The 24,563-nt window shown below is 35.8% G+C and overlaps 1 protein-coding gene across 1 annotated transcript in view; it reads right to left on the minus strand.

Moving 5' to 3' along the window:
• Positions 1–681: 681 nt before the first annotated feature.
• Positions 682–24,563, minus strand: part of LOC150092541 (putative fatty acyl-CoA reductase CG5065) — a 44,296-nt gene continuing 20,414 nt past the window's right edge. The window contains exon 8 of the mRNA XM_090414229.1: positions 682–1,132. Coding sequence (XP_090270355.1) covers positions 682–1,132 — 451 coding nt within the window. The remainder of the gene's footprint in view (positions 1,133–24,563) is intronic.

Genomic DNA, 24,563 nt, shown 5'->3' on the forward strand with positions numbered 1-24,563 from the left:
AGGCCCACCTTATTTAAAATGCGAATAAATTAGACAATTATTTAGATTAATTGAAACAACAGTGCTCATATTAAAGTTTGTATTATCGCTAATTAAAAAAAGCACACAAATGAGAGCAATTCTTGCAGTAATTTATATGTTAACCACGTCTTTAAAAAACACCTTGTGTGGGCCTTATTAAACCATAGTAGTTTAATAAACCCCTTGAACAAAATTAATTTAAAAACGAATATAACAATTATTTTAATTATTATTCATTTTAATCATAATTGTTAGCTTACGAACAGTCATAAGGGCCAACACACTCTTCATGGTACCGTTTAAGACACTGTGTGCACTGCCTCATATCAGCAACCGTTTCTTCTCTGCATTCATGGCAATACATATCACTCCTATTTTGATACTCTGTGTCTTCCTTTATTACTTTTTTTTTTTTGGTTCTTCCTGTTTTTTAGTGCCAGCCTTCTCTTTCTTACTATCCTTTTCTTTGAAAAGATCTTTGGTCGCTCTCTGGTCCTTATAATTTAAAGCTTTTCTTCGTGGTGTTGCCTTTACAAATGCATAATTTGGCGTTGTCATTAACTCCTGAAACGATGACTTCAACTTTAGATTTTCCAGTGGAATCTCATCATCGGATTTATCTGACTCACAAGATGGAGGATTAGGACATGTTCTTACAGCTCAATCAGGATTCAAAAATAGAGCTTTACATTTAGAAATTGTTGGATTTCTCTTTAAAAATAACTTCAAAAAATCTTTTCCTGCGAGCCCACTTTCTTTATTGAAGTTATTCCTAATTTCATTTTGTTCGCGAAATATAAAAGTTTGCCTACGTATAGCTTTTGGAGTTAAAGGGACACCAATTGAAGCAAACTTTGCTATTATTTCTACCATGTTCTTCTCTTGTTCTTTTGTTAGCACAGTATATCTTTTCGTCTTCTTCTCTGTCTTTAAATGGTTCCTCGATGTTCTTCTAGATACTCCATAGTATTCTGATGCTGCATGTTGTGATAGTTGTCCTCTTTGTACAGCTTTAATAGCTGCTTCTAGTCTTTCATTAGTCCAAAGACCTTGGTAGTGACTAACACCTGCTTTCAACAACACAACAGAAGACTGTATACTTTTAGAGCACCTGGACAGAGAAGTGAAGAAGTGAGAAATCAGATTAATTACATACTAATTAACTCAAGACATAAATATAAGAAAAGTGCAAAAACTTATCCTGGAGCAGACTGCAACAGTGACCATAACTTGCTCATAATTAAAGTAAAAATCAGATTAAACGAATAAAACAAAAAATATAACTAGAAAAATAAGAATGGATGGACCAAAAAGAAAAGAGATCAGAGAGAAATATCAAGATGAAATATAAAATAAGGTCAGCAATATTGATACTGATAAGACAGACGGATTTAAGAGAGAAAATTAAGGAATGTACTAAAGGTCTTTTGGATGAGGCAGAGAGGAGAGGAAGGAAAGCCCTGGATTACTGAGGAAGTGATAGAAAAAATGGACGAAAGAAGAAAGGAAGAATAAGAACAACGACGAAGCCCATACCAGATATAAAGAGATCAATAAACTAGTAAAACGTCTGGATAAAAAGGCAAAGAAAGACTGGCTCAATCAGATCTGCAATTTAATAGAGGAAAACGATACAGCAAAGGATTGAGAGAGGTCTATGAAGGCTCGAACTTGATTTCAGGGAAGAGTAGGACAAAAAGCGTGGCTTTGAAAATGAAAGATCTTGTTGGAATAAAATAAAAATAATAATAAGCTGGAAAATTATGTAACAGGGCGTTATGGGCATGAAGATAATATGGAATGTGATCAGATAGAAAATGACGAAACCCCAGAGATAAGGAATGGGAAACCGAAACACCATCAAAGGAAAGCTCCTCGATGATATTCAAGAGGAGATGCTGAAGGCATCGGGAAAAGAAAGAATAAAACCTCTATCCATTTTGATAGAAGTCTGGAGGAAGATAGAATACCTAAAGACTTCGTAAGGTCTATTTTTGTTCCTATTCTCAAGACTACAGGAACGATGGATTGCAATCAGCACAGAACTATCAGCTTGATTAGCCACGTTGCAAAAGTCCTAATCAACATAATATACAGAAGAACGGAGCAGACGATAGAGAGAGAATTAAATGAAGCGCAATTTGGTTTCAGGAGAAACATGGGACCCAGGGAAGCCATCACAGCACTACGGATGTTGTTGGGAAGAACTATCGAGTGCAATAAAGATTTATATCTATTCTTTGTGGATTACAAAAAAGCTTTCGATAATGTTAATCACTATTTTTGTGATATTAGGCATAACATGGGAATATATGAAATGATTGTCGGACTGTTGTGCCAAATATATATAAAACTCAAGAAGTCAGGGCTAGATTTGAAGGAGAGGATACTGAATGGATCCATAAGGAAAGGTGGGAGAAAATCTTTACCTGACATTTATGGCAGAAAATCAAAACTAATAATTACACTTCACGACTAATAAGAAGACAAGGAGGAGTGCAAATGAAATTATAATGACAGAAAAGTGGATACATGAAACAGAAATGCACCAGTATTACTAAGAGAACCAGATTCTCAGCCGTTGTTAGTTAAGAGATTAAAAAATGTATATTACTGTTTCAATTTCTTGTAATTTTGTTATTGGCATAAACACGAAATTAATACGAAAGTTAATTTTAACTTAAATTTTTTTTATGCATATAACCTCAAGTACAGCTACTACATTTCACAAGTACAGGTCAGAGGTTCCATGAGTCACTAAGCACTTGTTTTCTAAAAAAAAAAAGGCATTGGATTAGAGCTGTAAAATTCTTTTCAAAACTCAATTTTATAAACCAAAATCCTTTGGATTAATTACAGTACTTCTTATCGATCATAAAACGCACTTACATTACAGAAAGTGTTTTATTCAGCTTAGAAATTCATGTTCATCAAGATTTTCTCAAGGAAGCAAATGAAAAAAAAAGGGGGGGGAGACGAAGTTCCTACTGGTATTAGACTCCCCTAAAATCATCATCACTACTATTGCTATTTTCCATTTTTTTCCTTTCTTAAGAAGTGTATGCTACATCTTCAGCAGCAGAGGCATTATTAATCCCATTTCTTGAAAGCCCCCCACAAACATCTTGTGTTTTAATAGACGTCCCTAAATTTTTACCCTTTGTAACTAATGATTTTGATTTGAGTCCATACACGAGAGGCTGGTTGTCAACCTATAGTACGTTATTACCCCGTATGGAAAGTGATTTGAGAAAAGGGGAAAAGGGTGAACGTGTTCACATTAGATCTGGAAGTCTGTACATCGCATTTCTTGACAGAAGGCTGCTCCAGAGAACAGCATTAACAGGAATGAAGGAGGAGGAGGAAGAGAAACTTGTTCTACGAGTATAGAGTGAACTGTAAAGGATGCTGAGTGGCAGCCATACGTAGATTTGTTAAAGGCAATTGTAAACTCAGTTGCTGTGAAGGTCAGTTTATACCCCGCTAAGTTTAAGGCATATACTTTGATTCAGTTATTACTTGGGGATACTTTTAACTGCCTTTTATTGTTTACAAAAAATGCCATTTAGCCCTAAACGATTTACAGTGCGCTTCATTAATAAAAAAAAAGGAATTAAATTAATTAGAATGACTGATAGGACGACGAATATTTAACGCGAATGCAGAAAACTATTTGTAACAGAAAGTTTGAATTGATATTTTGAAAAAGAAAAAAAACGAAGGTCATAACTTTAACCATAAGACTTTTTCGCACTAATTCAAATATAACACGAGATTCATTTGGTACAATTTATTATCTTTCAAAACTATTTATATTCATTTGCAAAGCTCAGGAAGAAAATAGCAGAAAGTATACAACTGGGCAAGTAAAAATCCTCTTCTAAAAGAGATTCCGTACTTTCGCAGCTGTATATTTCTATTTTAGATTAATTCTCTTCACCTATTAAAGTGAAAGAGAAAAATAAATAAGTGCTCCACATGTACAAACCATTTTACTAAATCATATCTAGTTTACGAACTTACTTTCTTCCACGCGTCGTTAGATGTACATTTAAATTGCAGTATCTACTGAGCTTAGATCAAGACCTCAAGGAGCCTTTATCTCAATACCAATGCTGTAACTGTGATTAGTCATTTACAAACTTTAACTTTAAATGCCTTGTGCATTTAAAGTTATTTAAAGTCATTTCATGGCATTTCGTTGAGGTTATTCAAACGAAATGTCAAGAAACGTAACAAGAGCAGTTAACAGAAGTATTCGAGTTTTATTAAGCTTCGGAGAACAGCGAGTTGACTTTAACAAATATAGAGACTAAGACACGGGAATAATTCTAAGAATTGTTTTCAACTTTATTAGTAAAAAGCAATCGAACATCTGAAAAGGTAACAAAAATATCTCAATCTTAAAATTAACGATCATTCAAAAATATCCTCCCATAAGATCTTCGAATTGCATGGCTGCCGACGATATCGCAAGTTGTAACATGGAAAAAAACGGAATTTTGCAAGCAAAAAACTTCCACACGGCAAACAGCATCAGCACATTAAGGAATTGGGACAGCATGAACTTACTACAAAGATAAAACTTCAAATTAGTACTCAGAATTCATACATTAAAAAGTGGTTCCAGATATTTTAAAAGGAAGCATTCTAGATAGCTTATTTACGTGAAATTGTCTAAATTATATAAAATAATACAATAATAATTTAAGTTCAAATCAGCTTGATGCTCAAGAACTTGTTTGAGCTTACGATATGTTCAATTTTTGTGAAACGTAAGCTGACATCTGTGATCTGGTTACACGAACTTGTTTTGTAATAGAAACAAGAATAAAAACTAACAACCTTAATAATAAAAGTTATTTTCTAATATGACATTTATATTCTTAGGAATAAATCCGTCAATTTTTAATTCAATTACACGCTTTGATTATTAAGAGGAGACACAACTTCTCAAAAGCTGTCGAGGATGTTATTTGAGAAAGAGACTGGTCACTTGTTATTCGTAGAAACTTCTCTTCAGGTTTATTGTCTTCAAACACATCCTAAGAAATAATAAAGTAAATAATTGTGAATATTTAAATATGAGAATCCCTCTTAATGAAGGCTCCTCGCGTCACAGACGAGACACAAGCCTAGGTCTTTCCGACCAACGGCTTCGCTGACTCATATATAGAAGCTTTCTTTCAGATTTTAGGTGCTTCAATTGCGATCGGATTAATTATATCGGTAACTACTTAGTCGTAGTCCCCTATTTTCAGCCGTTTATAGAATTTCAAGCACTTTTGCATTTATATTGTTAATCGATCCATACGCATCTCTTTGGCTAGATAAGAGTGGTATTTCGCATTTTTTTGAATTCATTGGCCAGGCTTGAATTCGATTGAAATTGGGAAAAAAAATTACAAGAAATATTAAGTTCTTATTTTCTTTTATGTGGGTCTACTCCGCGAACCTAAAGTGAACGGAGTAAGGATTTTCGATTACTTACTTAATACTCTAGAAACCAAAAACAGAAATATTTCAAGGTATATTTCAGCCTCTAATAATCAGGATATTAATCTTACATCAAACATAAAAAATAATGACAACTGGAAGCATCTTTGCCCACTTAGGACTACGAAGGTTTGGCGTACTGTGTGAAGAGGTATTACGCTATCATGACTCCACCTGGCAAATAGGATCGGCCCATGTTTTCGGACTCTCATTAATTGTGCTACAATAAAGAGTACTTTGGGTTTTGTTGTTTTTATACTTTCATGTTTGCAGATTAAGCAAGTCGGTGGCAAGTAGACGTTGAAAAATCTCTTGCGCGAATGAACAGAAAGATAGAAACTTATTAACACTGAATTTAAAGACCTGCAGATTCTACTCTTCGGGAAATAAAAGAGAGAAAGATTGTTTTCAAGAGACAGCATCAAAAGGAATTAATAAAAAGGGAGAAAAATGTAGCGATATATTTGGATTTGATCTGAGAGCGTGTGTTGGCTGCACGTAACACCTGTTAACAGGTTTAGAAGAGAGAAGAATTAATGTTAATTCTGATGATTCAAATGTTGGCGAAATATTCAATCATCAGAAGCTACACGTCTGTGTGAAGGAGCGAAGTGATCAGAGTAGGTTATTAATAAGCTAAGTGCTTCCTTTTCTAGTATATCAAGAATTTTAACGAACTCTTAGAAGAATCAGTTGAAATATGACTGCGATTAAGGGATTAAAGGGATTTGTGATTTTTATTGCTCTTATTGTTGTGTGTCAAAACTTTAATTTTTTGGGTGATGAGGAGACGATGTTTGTAACAGTTACCCTTGCTGTTGCCGGTAGGATTCTTTCTTCGTTACTTTCTTCTCTTCATTCCATAAATTTACCAATTAAACTTTGGATTACTAACATTGTTATGTTAGCAGAAAGTTTACTGTCTGAGCAGAAACACCTTCCTAATTGAGAAGATAGAGAAAATAGTCGACAAAATCCGTTTTTCTTCATGAACTGTTTATAAAAATATGAACATCTCAAATCGAGGAAGCAACGCGAAGCAGGTTTGGGTTTAATTGACTACATTCAGAGTGCGTTCATGTTATCTGAGTGAGTTGTGATTGTTGCTGACAGAAATCGATTTGCATATCACATTCATAGATAAATAACAGCGAAGAGTGTACACCACGTAGTTTTTATTTATAACAAAGCTTTTTGCCAAGGCGGCAAATCATGATTTGCCTCATTTCCATGAGTGCCTACTTTTTCACATTTCTGAGTGGAGCGGGAAATCCTTAGTTTATTATTATTTGTTTGTTTTATAAGTTATGTACGGTATTCTGTAAGAGGTTTGTAACAGATTTCCCTCAATTATGTGTAGCAGGAGCTCGGTTTTAACATTTTAATTGCATTCTGAATGTCTCTTACAAAATGGGTATACGTTTATGAAAGCAATCTAGAGTATTGAATTGGATTGTTACTAATTAAATAGTCAGCAGTAAAAGAATATTAATTTGCATACAAGTATCCGAGAGTAGTCAAAATCTAAAAATATTACTTACATTTTTAACAACCTCCTCGCTTCCAGAATTGTCGAATGGCTTTCTTTCAAAAGATATTTTCTTACGCCAAGTACGTGGTTTTCCCAATAATTCTGCCAGTTCAGAGTGGAAATATTAAAACCAAAAGTCTGAAAAATATTTAATTACAACTGATTTAAGTGAATGATTAAGTCTCGAGACTTAGATTTATACATTATTTAAAACTGAGTTTACATAAGTCAGGGTTCGAAGTGTACAGTTGTAAACCTCTTTAATTTTGTGACTCATTTTTCTGAATTAACAAAACTAATTTAAAGTTATCAGCAATACTTTTCAAAAAAATGGTTACAGCTAAAACACTACTAAAAATTCTCTAAAAGACCTCAATAAAAAACAAAGAGAAACCAGACTACAATAAAACTATAACCATTCCTTACATTTAAGGGACATCAGTTAAAATAAACAGAATATTACAAAAATACAACCTCAAAGCCGCCTTTAAACTTCCTGAAAATTAAAAAGCTTACTTATCTCATCCAAAGACCCACTCCTTACGCTGGGCCACCCTGGAGCATACCGTATTTACTGCACTTGTAACATACCACACATAGGAGAAACAGGACGCACATTTCCTATCAGACAAAAAGAACATAAACGACACATCAAATATAATACTTATGGTGAATCTGGCCTTTCTGATCATGCCCTGAACACCTTACATAGAATTGACTGGAAAAGCACTGGTTGTCTATGTCGTGACGTTCTATTTTCATGTTGTGTTCTAATCTGCCATCTTGTTTCAAGTCACTCTTATTAATTAAACAACTAATTGCAAATTGATCACCGATCCAAAAGTAGGGAAATTTATAATTATACTGCGCCACCCTATTTTTAGATTAGTCTATATAAAACAGTAGGATCAATTCTTAATTAAGTTAGCAGTCTTCTCATTAGGCCGAATCATTTATTATTATTCTACTTGGGGCACCCGCAAGATTCGAATTTTTTTTATGAACGGTGCAATAAAATGGAGTTCAGGCAAACACAATATTTAGATTAACAAAATAAAGCATTTAATATACGATATATAGCAAATACATGAATTCTACTTTTAAATGAAACAATACAAATAGCTTAATACATCTTGCTAAGTCACTCATTCCAATTCAATGTCTAAACTTTAACATGCAATTCACTGCTTCAAAATTATAAATTTTCTTAATTCAAGTTAATAAAACAAAACTTCTCATTTGATCAGTCTGCACACATCTATTAGTTGTGATTAATGTTTAAATTCACAGCAGGCATTAATCAAGGTAGACATTATTCCAAGCAATCTTATTTCGGACCTTGAACTTCGAAGATACGCTATAGTTAATGTTAGAATAAACAAACATGTATGACTACTCTTACCAGATACAATCTTCAATACATCAATTTATTGCGAGCACACTTATGAATTAACCTTATTTGAGCTAGCGGAACACATTAAATAAAATTCTCCAACGCTTTAACTGAACTACTGTTAATCGCGCTTCACTACTCTGAAAAAACACATCAATAAGGCACTGATATCTTTCCTTGTTTACTTTTCTCAAACTAGTTAATTTCAATATAATTCTTCTCAGGGCAACATAGAATTAAGACGTAATCCTAGACTAACTGGAACTAATCAGAATTTTCCATTGAATGTCCAGTTCTATATTTATCCGGTTACGGCATTAATTTTCCTTTACAACACAGCTGACTTTACTTGCGGCTAAGTATATGATTCACTATGTTTTGGCTCACTTCTAAACACTATTCTCATGAATTTCTGCCCTAGAGAACTTATAATTTTCTTCCACTTCCTTTGCTTGTATCCTACCCTCCTTCCCTCTCCGCAAAAACTTCCTCTTTTCTCTAATTAAAAACCTTATATTTCTTTTCCTCTCCTTTCAGTCCGAAGGTCACAATCTCTTCGACTCGTGCTTGCTTATTTCATGAGTCTCCATGACAACAAATGAACGCAAACATTTCGCTAATGTAATATAATGCTCTACTACTACATGAGTGATTACATAACGTTTAATTTTCACAAATAAGAATAAACAGAATATTTGAACTACTTAATCAGCTTTTTCATTACGTATAGAATTAATTATAATAATACTTTTCGTTACATCATATATATATTTTAGTTATTATAAATTCTGCACATATTATTGCTTAATAAATTAATAGTAGGTTAAATTTAGAATAAATATTTAAATAGTAATCCTAAATTAAGGAATAATAAATATTTTTTATACAAATCATGATTAATACATAATAAGCAATGTTAAATGTGAATGAAAAAAAAAATAAATTACACAACATAGTTTCATTCACAATTTAACATCTACATCACACCAAAGCATGGTATGAACTCAAATTTAAGGAAGCCTGTGAGATTATTATCACCCCAATCTGAACAATAATGATGGTCTAAAAATCTCAAACACATGAAAGGCACATATTCGACCCACGGAACCTTCCTCTCTAAGAGTAACTATAATCAGGGCAGTAGATAATCCAGGATCCAAAATCAAAAATAACAATTGTAATACTAAAAGCAGGACACATTGTTTCCGAAGGAAAACTATCTGTAAGAAAGAATGTTTATTCATCTTATCAGAAATAGAATTTAGCTTGATGTAGTTTATAAATAATGATTGTTACTTTGTTTCACTAGACGTCATGCAGTAGAATAACTTGTGATCGAATCATTGTTTCTCTAGCTCACTGTATATAACGCAATTCAACTTGTCTTGTATATTTGCATATGCTCCAGATGATTATCTTAATATGAAGATTGGCCATACGAAATAAAAAGAGTTATTTATAGCACGGTTGTAAAGTGCAAAATTTCTAAAATAAATGCTTATCGCCATGCAACACTAAAAGAAAGGATATAATTTTGTACTGAAATGGCAATTATATTCAAATTCCTAAAAATATTTTTCCAAACTTGAAGTTAAAGTACCGTTTTCAGAAACAAGACGGTAGTTTCAAATCACGCAAACATCCTTAATTTAAGTTTTCATGGAACAGATGGCTTCATGCAGCAGTGTCCACATGTGGAAGAGTGAAATAATTTCGAGAACAGTTTTAGTCAGTTGCAAGTATTCATTCTTGATTGTTTTATTTTATTTATTTTTTATTTTTTTTGGCTGAAGTAACCTGCCGCATTTGGATTATTCAGGTTAAGTGGGGTTAAAAAACTAGAAAACTTCCCTTTCTTTATTTTCTCTTCGAGGGATTTCAATATTTACTTGCTTTAATGATAAACAGTAATAAAATCATGACTCGAAGTGCATGATACTAACATAGGTAGAAGTATGTCTTAGTCATCTAAAATCCCTAATTACAAATACATAAATATATAAAAAGCTTTTGGAAACCATTAGAGAGTACAAAGTTTTGAATAAATCAAGGTTGATCTTTTTTTTTCTTAATTAATTTGCTTAGTGGTTAGCTGAATATTTGGCAACAAACAACTGCCCTTCGGACATTTGTTTGGCTTTTCAATTACAGTTTTGCTAATCTTCGGGATCTCATCATCTTAAGAGGGATGTAGAAAACTGCCTGCCGTATCAAATGTACACCTGTGAAACATACTTCTCATATATAAAATACATTTTGTATGTATGCGAAACTATGTTTGGCTTATATCCTGAAATAACAGTCCTATAATAACTTTAAAACATTAAGAGATGTAAGTGTAACAACGCATGACATTGCGAATACACTTATATTTCCGGTGAATTTGAATGTCGGGATGTTAACTTACAGGGATAAAGGGTAGAGTACCTTGTCGATAAATCAGCAAAAACCAAACCGTAATCATAGACATGGGAGCGAAGGGAGAGAGGCACAGATTTGGAAAAATGTAACAACCTCGGTATTTTGTCTCATTTTAGTCAATTCGTAATAGTACTAAAAATAAGTCCAACCCTCCATAACCAAAGCAGAAAATGGCCTCCTGTATGTCGAAAGTAGTTCAAAAACAAACAACTGAAATTTTGTTCCGATGCTGATAAAGATACATCGTATAATATTCATGAACAATCCTATAGACAGTACAGATTTTTTTTCAAATGTAAATGCATTGCAGATCTCAGGACACATCTTTAAATCTTGAAGTTCTTAACGATGTTATAATATTAAGAATTATAATAATAAGAAGTTTATTAACGGACAATTTCTTTTTGAATATTTCAGAATATCATAGAATACTCTAAGCTAACAGTAGTTTCGTACTTTTTCATTTTTTGCTCTCAATTAGTGAACTGAAATGAAACAAAGCACCTGGTTAGCTAACCTAAAATATGATGTGAAGTGCGTAGAACAAATCGGTTTCAATGGCACAGTTAACAGGTATTTACTTAATAGAAATCACAGAATTGTAGTTTATGGTTGAATCATGAATTAAAATTATTTATCATAATAACAGTAATTAAAAACAAATGTTCTTACTTCTTTTTCTTTTTCGAGCAGTTGCTCAGATAACATGAGAACGTTATCGCACGAGAATTTCCATTCTTGGGTCGTGAAAGGTTCTAAAAGCCTCACGTGATTATGTATCTTCTGGTACATTCGCAACAACCTAAATAATGACATTTAAATGTAAGCCTTTTCCAGGAATGCTGGTAAAGTATGCACAGATTATTTGGATCCTGTTAAAAATGTTATTTTAAAATTCCATATGCATTGTAAGATTCAAACTCCAAGTAAGTTTTATTCAGCCCGATTGTTGAAATATTCTGACACTCAGGAAAGCTATGATGGTCAACGAGACTTCAGAGTATCATGACTTAATTGCCTCAAAGCTTTAAGGTAAGTAAAACACTTGCGTTTTACTCTTTCTTGCTGGCCCCTAATTTAAGTATAGACTAGACATTTGGGGAAGTCATTGGCACAAGTAAACGGATTATGATATTATAGTTTATATCATTATACATACATAGAACTGTAAACATAAATTAGCAGCAAGCAAGAAAGAGTAAGACAACGCCTATATTATCAACTATTAAGAAAACGCGCGACTCCTATCACTTAGCAGAAACTACTGCAATTTTGATAAAGAAGTTAATTTTTGTTGACGGAAATGCAGATGAAGAAATCCACAAAACTTAAGGATGAATCAGATGCTCCTAACGATGATTTATTTACGAGTAATGAAGTCTAGTCAATATTAAGATCGGTATATCAAAGAAAAACTCTGAGAAGGATCGAATAACCAGCGATATACTCCTAAGAGCGTTTGTCGAATTCTCCGAATTCATAACAGTTTACAACGAATGCCTAAAAAGAGGAGGATTACCTTTATGATGGAAATGCTCGAAATTTATTCCCGTGAACAAAACTTGGAAAAGAAACAAAAGAGACGAAATTAACAGATGCGGGATTATCAGTCTCGAATGTAGCTGGTGCTATAATAACTCCTGATAAAGTGACTAATGCACTTTGGGTAACACAAGAGACCTATTAAACAGCAACCAATATGCATTTAGACCTCGATCAAACACAATAGACGCAATTATGGAAGTAAAGAGCTCAGAGAAAGCAATCTACAACAAAACTAAAGACTTCCAACTGATCACACTCGATGTACAAGGAGCCTTCGATGCTTAGTTGTGGTCAGACATAATTAATCAACTAAGAGATGTCAAATGTCCAAAAACTACTCTACCTTACAATCAAAATTACAGACAAGAAGAGCAGCTATGACATTAAAAGCCGGAGCTGAAACGAAAGAAGTCAAACGAGGCTTCCCACAAAGGCTACTGCTGTGGACAGCTTTCAGGAATATCCAATACGACTTGCTATTAAGACAAGAACAAAAGTCATTGCTTTCGCATGTGATGTGATGACTCGAAGACGCGAGCTTACAGTTAGAAGTAAAGGCCAACGAAGTAATGGTCTTCCTAAACGGGGAAGTTCTCCAATAGCCAGTGAGGTAAAATCCTTAACAATAGATGAAAAATTTACTTTCAACAAGCACATCTCATATGTTTGCCAAAAAGGGTTAGAAATAGTAAACCTAAGTAAGCAAGGATCCAATGGGAATTAGGCCAACGAGTGCTGAAAACAATATACGAGCCAGTATAACGAGCTATTCTACCTTTGATAACTTGTGTTGCACCTGCGCGGAAACATGTACTAAAATCAAAGAAAAACCGACAAACGTTAAATAGAGTTCAGGAGCTATACGAATAAAGTGTTTGACCAGCAATAAATAATTATTGCTGGTCAAACACCGATATGTCTGCAAATGCAAGAATTCTTCTCTCTTATGTATGAAGTCACTACCGGAAGATATAACGGAAATTCAAACATTGATCCAAATTGCTACGAACGTCTGCCTCACAACATTTAGACCTCGCCCAACAAAGAAAATATTAAGGAGAAGGAAAACTGTGAAAGTGACGATTTTCATATATATACACTGACGGAAGAAAAATCGAATGGAACATCAGTTGTCCTTTCATTGCATATAAGAGATAGTCCATTACACGAACGGCTAGAAACATTATCAAAAGTACTCGAAATCTGCTATAAAAACACGTGCAGAAGAAAGAAGCCTAGACTTGTGGGAAGAAGATTGGAAAACATCAAAAAACGGATCAACCACAAAAGAATTTTTGTCAAGTATCAGAAACTGACTATGAAAAAGACGCCATCTCCACAGCTTTAACCACACTACTAACGGGACATGGAAAATCAAGACACTATCTACCAGATTCCAGATCCTGGAATCCCCCATCATGCATTTGTTGCCCGCACCTTAAATAGATTATCAATCACATACTTCCTTTTGTCAGCTAATGGACTCCATCCGGATGTCTTTAATACAACACACATCACTTCTGGAGCCAGGTGGTCAGAATCAAAACTGACTTACCCAAATTTATTACCCAGAAATAATTTTGCCAATAAGATTAACTTCCAGTCTTTGTAACGTAACAATTATTGATATTGCGTGAATTATATAGTGTAAATATATGTGTATATAAAAATATAAATATAAAACATTTATATTTTTATATAAATTTACATTTAAACATATAAATGTGAATATGAATATTGATTCAGAAATATAAGTATAAATGGTAACAGAAAAATGAAACTACACGTAATACATGGAGGAGGAAGGAAAAAATTACTTCCTGGTAGGGTTACTTTGGGGAGGAAAACACAAAACGCACACACACACCCTCGACAAATACGCTCGCCCACTTGTAACCTGGTGAGTAATACCAAGCTGGACAAAAATATTATATAATTTTTTATTTCATGAAAAGGAAAAACTTTCTGACCAAGTCTCTAAGAAAACATATTGTATGTGTGTGTGTGTGTGTGTGTTTATTGTTGACTGATTGACCGAGTAGTATTACTAATTTTCCAGTTTGCCAACCAGCGGACATATAGTTAGAATCGCACCTTAAGAGTGGATGTTTATGATTGCTTTTACGTGGGAGATCATAGCTCGGGCGAGTCCACCACCCTGCTTATCGAGAGCCTGAAGTGGCTTCAAAATGTATTGGGTCTCCAAAGCAGTTTCTGGACTCTGTCAAATAAATAATGATGAACAACTTTTGGGAGGGAGCCACGTCGAAACAAATAATTTTCCTGATATGTTACCTTCAAATGTTTTGCAGGATAAGAATAAGCCACTAGAGGGCTATATGGTATGTAGTGTCTGAGGACAGCTCCTGACCAGATAAGTGATATTTCAAGTAAAAATTGATGAATTTGCATAGGATTGTTTACTTTTAGTATTTTAACATGTCTGGGTGAGTTTTTTGTGTTTTTCGAGTATTTTAATAAGTAGATTTATAGATACGATTATCTGTGCACATGGAGTCCATAAAGAGGACTACAAAGATGGCGTCCAGGTTGCCATATTTGTCTGAAAATCTTAACTTAAAAGACTTGATTCAGTGTACCGTTTGAGAAATGTATGCATTGCGGAGAGCGGTTGAAGTCTGGTTAAACATCGATAGTGGAGTGAATGTGTGCAAAAAGTATAAAGAATGTGAGGATTTAAAGAGTGTTTCAGGTCGTGTGCGTAATATCGTTGTCGGATGATGATATTTGCGAGGTAGTACCTGATAGCTGTGAGAGTGGCGTTGAAAGAGAGAATGAAGTTAAGCATACAGAACGATTGAATGAGAGAGTTAGGATGGTGAGTCTGTTGCTGCGGCATGACAGTGAAGAGTATAGAAGGAGAGCCATAATTGACAGTAACTTTATACGTGAATTATGTTTGATGAGTGGTGGGGAATTTGTGCATGGGTGGAATGAGTTCGATGGGCGAAAGGAGTTATATAAAATGGATGGCCCCCAAATCGACAAGGCCATAATCATAGACAAACAAGACAACGAAACAATGCTAAGAATATTCGAAACTATTGCCATAAAATGCGATGAAAATTCTATCAACGTCCACAGCCCCTACCTAATTTCCGAATGTTGGACGATCCAGAACCTACAAATTAAGCCACGCCTCCGGCCATGAAGCGACAACTAATGCCCTTATTTGGCAGTTGCAACTTTGCCCTGACATAGCACTACACTCATTTCCGAAGATGGTCACACGACCGAAACGGTCCCACACCCCGTTAACCCTGCCCCAGTTGCCACTATAGTTTTACCCTTCCTCCCCTTCCCCCCCCCACAAAAATGTGCCCTAATTCAAAATAATATATGTATACATTTATATATATATATTATTAGTATTAACCCGGGTTATCCAATCTTATTTTCCTGCCTCTAAACACACCCCAACGCTCCCTCCCTCTTCTCTTCCCCCCCGTTTGTAAACAACCTTCAGCGAGATAATGGAAGTGGAAGACATCGTAGAATCAAAAAAGGTATGTATCAAATTTTTCACCTCTTTGTTCTACCTTAATTGCCTTCTATACTCACCAATAATGCCCTAAATATATATACCCCTCTTGAGTATTGATAGCCAATGTATTTAAATAAGGGACACTCCTAAACAACAAAAACAGGCTATAATAGCCGCAATTATCATAAAATGGATGGTTTACATTTGAATGGATTTGGTGTATGGAGACTTGAAAAGGTGTTGTCTAATGTAGTGGAAGTGAATGTACAGAACCAGGGAAATTAGAGTTATTAAGGGGGGGAGAAGATACGCAGATTTTAGGGAGACAGTTGAGTGTGTGAATGTGTGTAATATTCCCAAGCGAGTAGGAAAGACCCCGAATCAGAATGGGACAGGAAGTATAAGGCATAAAAATAGGGATAGGACAAATCGGCTCCTGCAATTCATGTATACAAAGGCCAGAAGTGTTAGGAACGAGAGAGAAGAATGTTTGGCCATGGTTGGCACTTCCAGGCCACAGGTTATTGGTATTAGTGAATCATGGCTGACTGTAGATGCTATAGCTAGTGGGATTGAATGTGAGGGGTATGGTGTGTTCAGGAGAGACAGGGAGAATAAAATGGGGGGAGGTATGTTATTGATGATAGCTGATGAGCTACAGACAAGACGAATAGAAGTGGAACTGCAGGATAGAGAAAAGAGCACATTTGAGGCTATTTAGTGTGAGATATAGACCAGGTGATGGAATAGATGGTGGAGATAGTATGCATAAACAAATAGAAGAAATGAGTGGAAGGAGGGTAATTATTATGGGAGATTTCAATTAGGTAACATTGATTGGAAGGAGGAGAGGACACATGGGAGGAAGGAATTGGATTTTATGCGGTTATTAAGGGATAACTATCTGGGCCAGCATGTAATGGAAAATACTAGGGGTAATAGAGCGCTTGACCTGGTAATTGCATCTGAGATTTTGGCTGTAACGAATATGACCACGCTGCCACCAATTGGTGAGAGTGGTCATGGGGGTCTTGACTTGGGAGGTGACTAAAGGTGTGGAATTAACAATTAAGACAGGGTACATGTGGAATTATCCGGCTGATAAATATGACAAGCTTAGGAGATTGATTGGTTCAGTGCCATGGCATGTACAACTGCAAGGGCCAGAAGTTGATAGTGCATGGGAGGCGGTTAAAAAGTGTTTGTATGAAGCAATGGCTGACGGTATACCTAGAGTCCGAATAATAAATCAAGTAGGAGTTAAATGGATGAATAACACCATTAAGCTTGAGCTTCACAAAAAGAAACAACTATGGAGGGAATTTAAGGAGAAAGGTGACCGGCAGGCACATGAATGGTATAAAGTGCAGGCCAGAAGGGTAACGAGTGTGGTAAGAAAAGCAAAAAAGGATTACGAAAGAACATTGGCCATGCAGGCTAAAGAGAATCCTAAACAGTTTTTTCGATATGTTGCAAGTAAAAGAAAAAATGTATACGGCAGAATGATTTTAAAGAATGCCGATAGTAGGAGGTAACCGAATCAGTTGATATAGTGGAATTACTGAGCGGGCACTTTGCAAGCGTATATCATCCAGGTGGTGACATTGCAGAAATGAATCAACCAATATATTATACGGGAATTGTGGTGAATGAGGTGGAGGTGAGTAGTCTATTGCAAAACGTCAATGTCAATACATATGTGGGATTGGATGGTATACCAGCTCGTGTCGTACTTGAAGCGGCTAAAGAATTGCCAGTACCCTTGACCATTTTGTTTAATTTGAGTCTCGGGTCTGGGTTAGTCTCGAGGGAGTGGAAAGAGGGGAAAATAGTTCCACTGCATAAAGGAGGAATCAAGACTACTGTTGTAAATTACCGACCGAATAGCATATCAGGAATCGTTGTCAAGGTCTTAGAGAAATTAGTCAAGAGAAGAATACAGGATTGGATAGATGAAAATGGGATACTGTATGGGGGACAACATGGTTTTGTGAAGGTTAGATCTTGGCTCAGTAACCTGCTCACGTTTTATAACACAGTGACCGCTGAACTGGATAAGGGTAATGGGTTGACAGTGATTCTACTGGACCTTGCCAAGGCCTTTGACAGGATACCACATGGAACTCTAATCAGTAAACTGGAGCAGATGGGGATGGATATAGCGTTGGTGAGTGGATAGGAGGGTGGTTGATGGAGAGATATCATTGAGTGGTTTATTCAGGAGTGGAGTCCAAAAGACGGCTGGTGCCTAGTGGTGTGCCGCAGGGTTCTAGTCTTGGACCACTACTTTTCAATTTGTTCATCAATGATATAGGACAAGATCTGAGAGGAAGTGTTCACTTGTTTGCTGATGACGCAAAGTTGGATAGAGCAATAGTGTGTGCACAGGATGTCAAAATTGGGCAGGATGATTTGGATAGTTTGGAAGACTGGGCTAGGGAAAATGGATGTCAATTTAATGTGGCAAAGTGTAAGGTTATGCATTTTGGAGTGAAAAGATTAGCAGCAACAATATCACATTGGTGGAATCGTGCTCCAGGAGATTGATGAGACCAGGGATTTGGGAGTGTTGGTGGATAGGGAGTTGAAGTTTAGGGGCCACATTGCAAAAGTGGCTAAATCAGCTCATCAAATCACTTGGTTACTGAAAAATACTTTAACAAGCAGAGACAAAAAAGTTATTGTTGTATATATGTCGTTATATATATATAGTTATGTATAGTTATATATGTCGAGCCCTGATAAGACCCCATGGGACTACTCTGCCCAGATATGGGTGCCAGGGTTTCTTCTTGATTGGGAGGAGGCGGAGAGGATCCAGAGACGAGTGACAAAGCTGGTGGCAGGTCTGTGGAATGAACCTTATGAGAACCGATTGAAGATTTGTGGGTTGCAAAAATTGGTTAATAGGCGGAAAAGGGGTGATATGATTGAGACATTCAAATTACTGAAGGGTCTCTATAAGATCAATCCAGAAGATATTTTTGAGAATACGACTGGTAGCGGGAGGGCTAGGGCCCATACATGGAAGCTGGGAAAGAATGTGGTTAACATGGGTACTAGAGCTAGGTTTTTATCTTGGAGAGTGGTGAATGAGTGGAATTAGCTGCCAGAATCTGTTGTGGGTGCTACGACTGTGAACGAGTTCAAGGCGAGGTATGATAGATACTGTGTGAATGTCGAATAGTTGTTCTTGACATGATGTTAGGACCTCGCTCGATGAGTCTGTCGACTCCTTGGAGTTACCCGGAATAATAATAATAATAATAATAATAATATGGAAATAATATACGATTAAGTTTATATTATTAATTATTTGCTATCAGCAGTTTCCTCTAAATTACGCTATGACTTGTCACTGCGAGTATTCATTCCTGGTTTATCTGGTTTTTGACAGAACAATTGAACACAGCCAGATGACTCACTTTAACTGAAATTTAAAAAAAAAGCCTAGAAAACCGTTTTCCCCTTTATTACACCCTTGTAGGGATTTCACTGTATGATTGCAAAATTGCTATATCGTATATTTCCTATATGAATCTTGATCTTCCTGTGAGTGTTTTCCCTACCATCTCGTTATCATACGAGGGCGCTCTGAAAGGTTCTCGGCCAAACAATGAAAAAACGAATTTATAATTTCAAAATTATTTTTATTTTTTAACATAATCTCTCTTCAGAATAATACATTTATTCCTGCGATTTTCCAGCGCCATTATCCCCTCCTCGTAGTGGTTCTCAGTAACATCTGCAAAATACCCCTCTACAGCTGTAATCACCTCTTTATTCTAAGAAACTCCTGACCAGCGAGGAAGAGTATTAGTTTTGGGAAGAGATAGAAGTCAGAAGGAGCGAAATCTGTGGAATAGGGTAGATGTTCCAACAATTCATAGTGCAGATCCCTTAATTTTCCCATTGGCAAAACACCTTTGTGGGCAGCTGCATTGTCCTGATGAAAGATGATTTTTTCTTCTGCAAACCGGGTCTTTTCTCACGAATTTTTTCGTCTGGTCTGGTTAAAAGATCGGAATAATATTCTCGGGTTATATTTTAACATTTTGAAGATAATTAATAAACAAAATGCCTTTAGCATCCCAAAACACGACGCCATGACCTTTGCTGCTGATGGAACCGAATTTGTCTTCTTTGGCGCTGAACAACTGGCTTCTGTCCTCTGTTATGGCTGTTGTTTGGATTCTGGTGTATAATAGTGAATCCAAGACTCATCCTTAGTAATAAGTCGACGCAAAAAATCAGTTTAATTGTTATTAAAACACTCCAAGCACTGTGCACAAATTTTTATGCGAGTGCGTTTTTGATCTTCTGTGAGCAAGCGCGACATCTTGCACAAAGCTTTTTCATTCGCAACTCTTCATGCAAAATATATCCTACACGTTCTTTTGAAATGCCCATAGTCTCAGCAATTTCACGCATTTTGACTCGCCAGTCATCTAATACCATACCGCTCACTTGATCAATGAGGGCCTACTCTATCGACTGTGCAAGACGTGCATTTGCACTTTTTTGGGGGCTGCAAAATGGCATAAACTATACGAAAAATAATGGAGAAGAATGGTGGCAAAAATCCTAAGGGCGGCCCTGCTAGTACGGCCATGTTTAAACTCAGCATCCCATTTCTTAATTATCGCAAACGAAGGAGAAGAGGGCCCGTAAAGTTTTATGAACTTCGAATGAATTTCTTTTGGCGTTAAACCTTCTTTTAAAAAGAATTTTATAACCGCACGATACTCAATTTTGTCCATTTCAGACAGCTGTAGAAAACAAACTACTTAATAGAATGACTTGCAATTTCACAGGGATATTTACGGTAGATGTACCAACTTAGAAAAAAAAACTTGCCGATAGTGTTGCCATCTTTGATTGAGGCCGAGAACTTTTCAGACCACCCGCGTACGTGACTGCTGCTTTCTTGTTTCGTTCTGTTTTAAGTGGCATAACCTATTTACTATGCTCACGTAACAATGTTCATTTCGTTCCTAACATATTCATCTTAATGATTCTGCCATTGATTCCATCTGTTTTCTCCTCTAGTCTGGTCAGAACATTCATATCAACCGTCTATGATCTTTATTGAAGCATTTATTTCTAACCCACTGAGATCCATAACTAGCTTGAGCAAAATGCATAACCTTACATTTTGTCACATTAAATTGACATCCATTCTCCTTAACCCAGAACCCCAATCTATCTAAGTCATCCTGCAAGAATTTGACATCTTCTGCATTCACTATCGCCCTCCCCAACTTTGCATCATCAGCGAACAAATGAACTGTTCCAATTAGATCCTTCCCTATATCGTTAATGAACAGATTAAACAGCAGTGGTCCAAGAACAGAACCCTGCGGCACCCTACTAGTCACAGGCCGTCTTTTGGACTCCACTCCTGAATAAACCACTCTTTGATATCTCTCAATCAACCACCCACCTATCCATCTCACCAACCCTATATCCATTCCCATATGTTGTAGTTTACGAATTAGAATTCCATGTGGTATCCTGTCAAACGCCTTTGCCAGGTCCGGCAGTATCCTGTCAAACGCCTTTGCCAGGTCCGGCAGTATCACTGTAAACCCACATCCCTTATCCAGTTCAGCCGTCACCTTGTTATAAAACTTGAGCAAGTTACTCAGGCATGATCTATCCTTTACAAAGCCATGCTGTCCCCTGTACAGTATCTCATTTTCATCAATCCATTCCTGTATTTTTCTCTTGACTACTTTCTCCAAGACCTTGACAACAACTTCTATATCGGTTATCAGTATGTCTCATTTACCCCGTATAACTGCTACATACTTAACAGTTCATCCCTTGGCATCTCTTCGTATGCCTTTTCCTCCTCATCGAAACTTAAAAAAATAAACACAGGATATATTCTCACAATTTCTCAGCTATATATCTTAACATCTTAACATGCAAATCTCATCATGGAAACTTCTATTTGGCCTGATTCTGGCTTGTTCTTCTACAAGTTGCACTATGATTTTTCTTCTCGAGAATATTTGCATAAATCTCATCTGGAATGTTTAGAAGATAAATTTCTCTTTAAACCCACATTCAGTTTTATTTTCCATTTTATATTTGGGAACTATTAGCGCTCTTCTCCAGTCATCCGAGCCTTCTGACCAGTCTGTTATTTCCTTTTCATTCGACTGGCCGTTCCTATGGTAATATATGAAGGATTAATTGCAAAATGCATATTTACAACTGCTGTGGAGATTGCACATGTTAATGTCAACCAAATATGTCATTTGTCTTTGTCATTATTATTATTATTTTGCAAGCGGTCGCAAGCACGCTATTTCGATGCTCCCATATTTTAAGTTGCAAAGTATATCTTTTCTTGTGAATTAAAATTTAAAGTACATCAATGAATTCCGTTCTTCAAGGCGAACATACTGATGTAAAAACTGTAAGTATCTGTTAAGTAATAAGTAAAATATAAGTATTCAAAGTTCGAAGTATACGTTGGTCAAGTATGCGAGAAGAGAACAAAGGAAGACGCCATATTAGAAATTACAGCAAGATCGTCAAACAAGAAGTAAGAAGTGCTACAAATGCCAAGAAGACTTAACGGGAGAAGAAAACCACGTAACATGTAGGAACTGCCAGAGAAACATGTATTTTCTATGTTCCAGATTGTCTGAGGCTAATTGGCAGCGAAAATCAAACAAGAATCGTAACGATTGGAAGTGTCCCCATTGCAGAGACAACAAAGGAACGTCGCCTTCGACTGAAGGCGGAAAACAGCCAATGCAGAAAACAACCGCAGACAGTAAACAGCTATCAACAACAGAGGGAATTAAAAAAACAAAGAAAACAACAACAGAAACCCAGGTGAGCCAACTTTAAATGAATTACTTGAAAATAGATTACAAAACCTAAAAGACAGTTTAATCGATTTGGTTGGAGAACTATTTAAAAAACATACCGCACAAATTACAGAAAAATTCAACTAATATGAGAATTTATTAAATTAATATGAGGAATTTATTAAATTTAATAATAACTCGGTAGAAGGTGTATTACAGACCGTTAGAGAAATTAAAAACTGCGTCAAAGAGCTAAGGGAAAGACAGCATAATTTAATTAAAGAGACAACGGAACTACGGCAAGAACTAAACTCTTTAAAGCAACAGTACGAACTCTCAAACCAACAGCAGCACAAAAATGATCTCCTCATAAATGGTCTCCCAGAAATAGCTACGGAACATCTAAGAGACACCGTAATACAACTAAGCCAAAAAATTGGCTCTCCCATTGAATCAAGAGACATACAGTCAGTGCTTAGGTTACCACAAAAAAGTAAAAGAGATAATAATACCCGTCCTTCTCCCGTCGTAGTGCGACTCACCAACAGCCCAATAAAAACTACACTTATAAAAGCTAGCAGGATTAAAATACCAGTAGTCAAGGATCTGAAAGGAGACCACGACAACACCCCAATATACTTGTCCGAATACCTAACGCCATATTACCAGAAAATATTCTACCAAGCAAAGAAGGTAAAAACAGAAAACAATTACCAGTTTATATGGATAAGAGACAGCAAAATATTCCTTAGAAAGACACAAGACGCAAAACCAATCGAAATAAAATCCGTAGAAGACTTCAATAGGCTGTCACATTGAAAGGAATATTGACAACTCGTAAAGAACTAACAACACACCAACCAACATGAATACAGACCATCAAGCAGACGTAATCACCCCGGAACATGATAATTGCCACATTCTGAAATCAATAACGGAATGGAAACAAGTGACAATTCCCAAAAAAGGACTATCTATTCTCCACATCGACATCAGAAGCATTCAAAAACACTGGCTGACTCTGCAAGCTTATCTGAAGGAAGATATAGACGAAATAGACATTTTAATACTGACTGAAGTATCTACGACAAACGAAGAGGCATCCACCTACCAAATGCCACACTTCCAACAACACAAACACTGCAGACAAACAAAACGAGGCGGTGGTATAATATTTTACCAAACATTAACTAGAAGTAACAGAAATAAACTATAAATTAGAATACGCAGAAAACATATGCATCGAAATTAAAAACATCAAACAAGAAAACTCCCTGATATTAAACGCAATATACAGACCACCCAACTTAAGCACCACAAAATTCCTAGAAGAACTAAACAGATGGCTTTCAACCACGGAAGTGGGTACCTCAGAAAACTTAATAATAATAGGAGACATTAATATAAACATTAGGAACATAAATAACAACACAGAACAATACCTAGACCTACTATCAGCATATAACATAACCCCATCCATACAGTCGTATACACGAGAAGAGATAGTCAGAAACACAACAACCTCATCCTGCATTGATCATATAAATATAAAGGCCCCTCCAAACAGCTACACAGCAGCCGTCATAACATGCAAACTGGCAGACCATTATTTCACAGCATTACAGTTACACACGGAACCAAAACATAAAAATCACTGAGACTACAAAACAATATTATAGCATTCTAAACGAAACAATAGTAAACGATGAAATCAGAAAAACAGGCTGGATGCAGATAGCATCTTTAGATCCTGCTTAAGCTGTATATAATAATCTTAAACTTGCTTTTAACAAAATATATAACAAAGCATTAACAAAAATAAAA

Source organism: Typopeltis vanoorti, chromosome 25 (genome assembly GCF_054136105.1).
Source record: "Typopeltis vanoorti isolate ZY-2024b chromosome 25, IOZ_Tvanoo_1.0, whole genome shotgun sequence".
NCBI lineage: Eukaryota > Metazoa > Arthropoda > Arachnida > Uropygi > Thelyphonidae > Typopeltis > Typopeltis vanoorti.